General features: G+C 49.6%; 1 protein-coding gene across 1 annotated transcript; it reads right to left on the bottom strand.

Moving 5' to 3' along the window:
• Positions 1–653: 653 nt before the first annotated feature.
• LOC120010676 lies at positions 654–2807 on the bottom strand. The gene has a single exon (XM_038861471.1). It carries the CDS (start codon positions 2805–2807, stop codon positions 654–656), a length of 2154 nt encoding a protein of 717 aa, XP_038717399.1.

Below are 2807 nucleotides of genomic sequence, written 5' to 3'. Positions count from 1 at the left end.
GTCGCGCCAGCATTTTTTAATCCGAAGGGCATTACTTTGTAACAAAAAATGCCCCTTTCTGTGACGAACGCGGTTTTTTCTTGATCATCGGGATGCATGAGGATCTGGTTATATCCGGAGAAGGCGTCCATGAAACTCAACAGTTCGTGGCCAGCCGTGGCGTCGACCATCATATCAATGTGAGGTAGGGGGAACGGATCTTTTGGGCAAGCTTTGTTGAGATCGGTAAAGTCTATGCAGACTCGCCATTTGCCGTTCTTCTTCTTCACTACCACCACGTTCGCCAACCAATCGGGATAATTCACTTCTCTGACGAAACCATTATCAATCAGGTGCTGAACTTCTTCGTTAATGATTCGATTTCTTTCAGGGGCGAACTTCCTCCGTTTCTGTTTGACCGGCGAGTGATCGGGGTCTACTCTTAAACGGTGCATGGCCACGTTTGGGTCGACTCCCGTCATATCAGCATGAGACCAAGCGAAGCAGTGTCGGTGCTGGGACAGAAAGGTGATCAATTTTCCTCGCAACTCGGGAGGCAAGCGGGCTCCAATTTGAACCTTCTGTTCGGGGAACTCCGGAGAGATCGAAACTTCGTCTAACTCCTCCACTTCGGGCGTATTTTGCCCGCCGGAGTCGGACGATTGCTGTAATTGCTATAACTGCTCTTTCTTCTTTTTGAGGCCATTCTGGTAACATTCTCTAGATGCCAATTGTTCACCGTAGATTTCTTTGATTCCGGCGGCCGTTGGGAATTTGACGACTTGATGATAAGTTGACGGGACTGCTTTCATCTCATGAATCCACGGACGCCCAAGGATTATGTTGAATGGTGAGTGACAATCAAGGACGAGGAACTTCGTTTGGCAATTGACCCCACCGGCATATACGGGCAATGCTATTTCGCCTTCGGTGAACTTTTGTTCTCCGCCGAATCTGATTAGGATCGTCGATCGTCGTACAACGTGATTTTCATCAATGTTCATCTTTTTAAGGGTGCTCAGCATCAAGACGTTCGCCGAACTGCCGTTGTCGATTAACACCCGTTTAATTATGCAATTTGCTACCTGAATGGAGATGACAAGGGCGTCGTGGTGTGGATCTAACAGATCGGTGGCTTCACTATCGGTAAACATGATCACCTGATCGGAAGGAGTCTTCGTCAGCCGTCCCTTCCTTGCGTCGGGATTAATGGCGGCTCTTGCACTTCTTTTGGCGGCCGAGTGAGAAATTCCACTAATCTCTGAACCCCCAATGATGACCGCAATAGTTTCAGTGGGCTCCGGTATACCGTCCTCTGCGGCCTTTTCCTTTCTTTTTGCTAAGAGAGCTTTTCCTCTTTCGGTCAGCAAGTCGTGCAAATGGCCGCGATTGACCAAATCGTTTACTTCGTAAAGTAAGGCCTTGCATTCGGTGGTTTTGTGCCCATGGACTTGATGAAAGCCGCACCATTTAGTGGTGTCTTTTTCTCTTCCGTCGGTGTTCTTTAACGGCCATTTCACTTTCTCTCCCATTTTTTTGAGTACAAGTACTGTCTCGTCATGTGCGATACTTAAGTTGTATTCGGGCGCATTTTCATAGTATTCTCGTCTGTTGAATCCCCTGTTGAACGGTCGGGAGTGGGCAGTGTTTCTTGGCGGTGGAGGCGCTGGTTGTTCTTCTCTTTTGCCGCGCTTCTCTCTATCATTGTTCGGTGGGGTCGGTCGCCGTCGGGCATCCTCTTCCCATCTGATTTGGATTGTTGCGCGGGCTAGAGCATCTTCCATGTTCTGACAATCATACTTCGCTATTTCTTCATACAATCCTCTGTCGACAAGTAGTCCATTTTTGAAGGCTCTAAACGCGGTCTCAGGATTACATCGAGGAATTGAGACTCTCTCTTTGTTGAAACGAGCTACGAAGTCTCTGGTTGATTCCTCACGGCGTTGGACGACTCTGAACAAGTCTTCTGAACATTTTTGAATTTTCTTGCTACTGGAGAAGTGCACAAGGAAGGTGTCCACTAACTGGGCGAATGAAGAGATATTGCCGTTGGGGAGACTAATGTACCATTGAAGAGCTGGCCCGGTCAATGTTGATCCGAATCCTTTGCACATGCACGCCTCTCGTAGATCTAATGGTATCGAAGTGGCGAACATTTTCTGTTTGTAGTGTGCCACGTGCTCCTCGGGATCTTCGGTTCCATCGTATAACTTCATAATTGGCGCGGCGAACCTTGGTGGAGCCTCCGTCATAGCAATCGAGGGAGAGAAAGGGGAGTCTGCAAAGCTACTTTGTGGCGTCTTTTCCGGCGATGCCACTACTCCTGGGACTTTGTTCATCCTGGATTCTAGTGTGGCGAGCCTTTGCGTCCATTCCTCAAGTGGTGCTCCCATACTCGAGGGATTGGAAGAGGGTGGAATGTAGGAAAATGCTGGGAACAATGGTGGCGTTCGTGGCCAGTTATGACCTTCGGGTTGGGCGCCGGTCGTCGGACTGGGATGGCCACCGATGGTATGCGTAGGTGGGTCATTTTGCCTTGAACTTTGTCCGGGGGTGAAATACCTGCTCAGGCCGGCGCTCAATGAGCGAGCATATTGGTTGGAGGTTCTTTCTGGTGTGCCTTGTTCGAGGGGTGGCATGGAGCGCACAGCACTCCTATCACGGATGGTCTGTTCGTTCAACTCCAAGAGCTTCGCATTTTCGGCCCTGACGGCGTTGTTTTCGGCTTCCAAGGCGGCCATCTTTATAGAATTTTCCCGGAGTTCCTCTCTGATGGACGTTAGTTGGGCCAGCACGTCGACCATAGGGTCCGATTCCGAGTGAGACAT

Source organism: Tripterygium wilfordii, chromosome 2, assembly GCF_013401445.1.
Source record: "Tripterygium wilfordii isolate XIE 37 chromosome 2, ASM1340144v1, whole genome shotgun sequence".
Classification (NCBI taxonomy): Eukaryota; Viridiplantae; Streptophyta; class Magnoliopsida; order Celastrales; family Celastraceae; genus Tripterygium; species Tripterygium wilfordii.
The sequence above is the reverse complement of the archived record's forward strand: the minus strand, read 5'-3'. Positions and strand labels throughout refer to the sequence as shown.

What these genes read in the sequence shown, in the direction of transcription:
- LOC120010676 (XM_038861471.1), bottom strand. Translation starts at nt 2,807, where the DNA reads ATGTCTCACTCGGAATCGGACCCTATGGTCGACGTGCTGGCCCAACTA.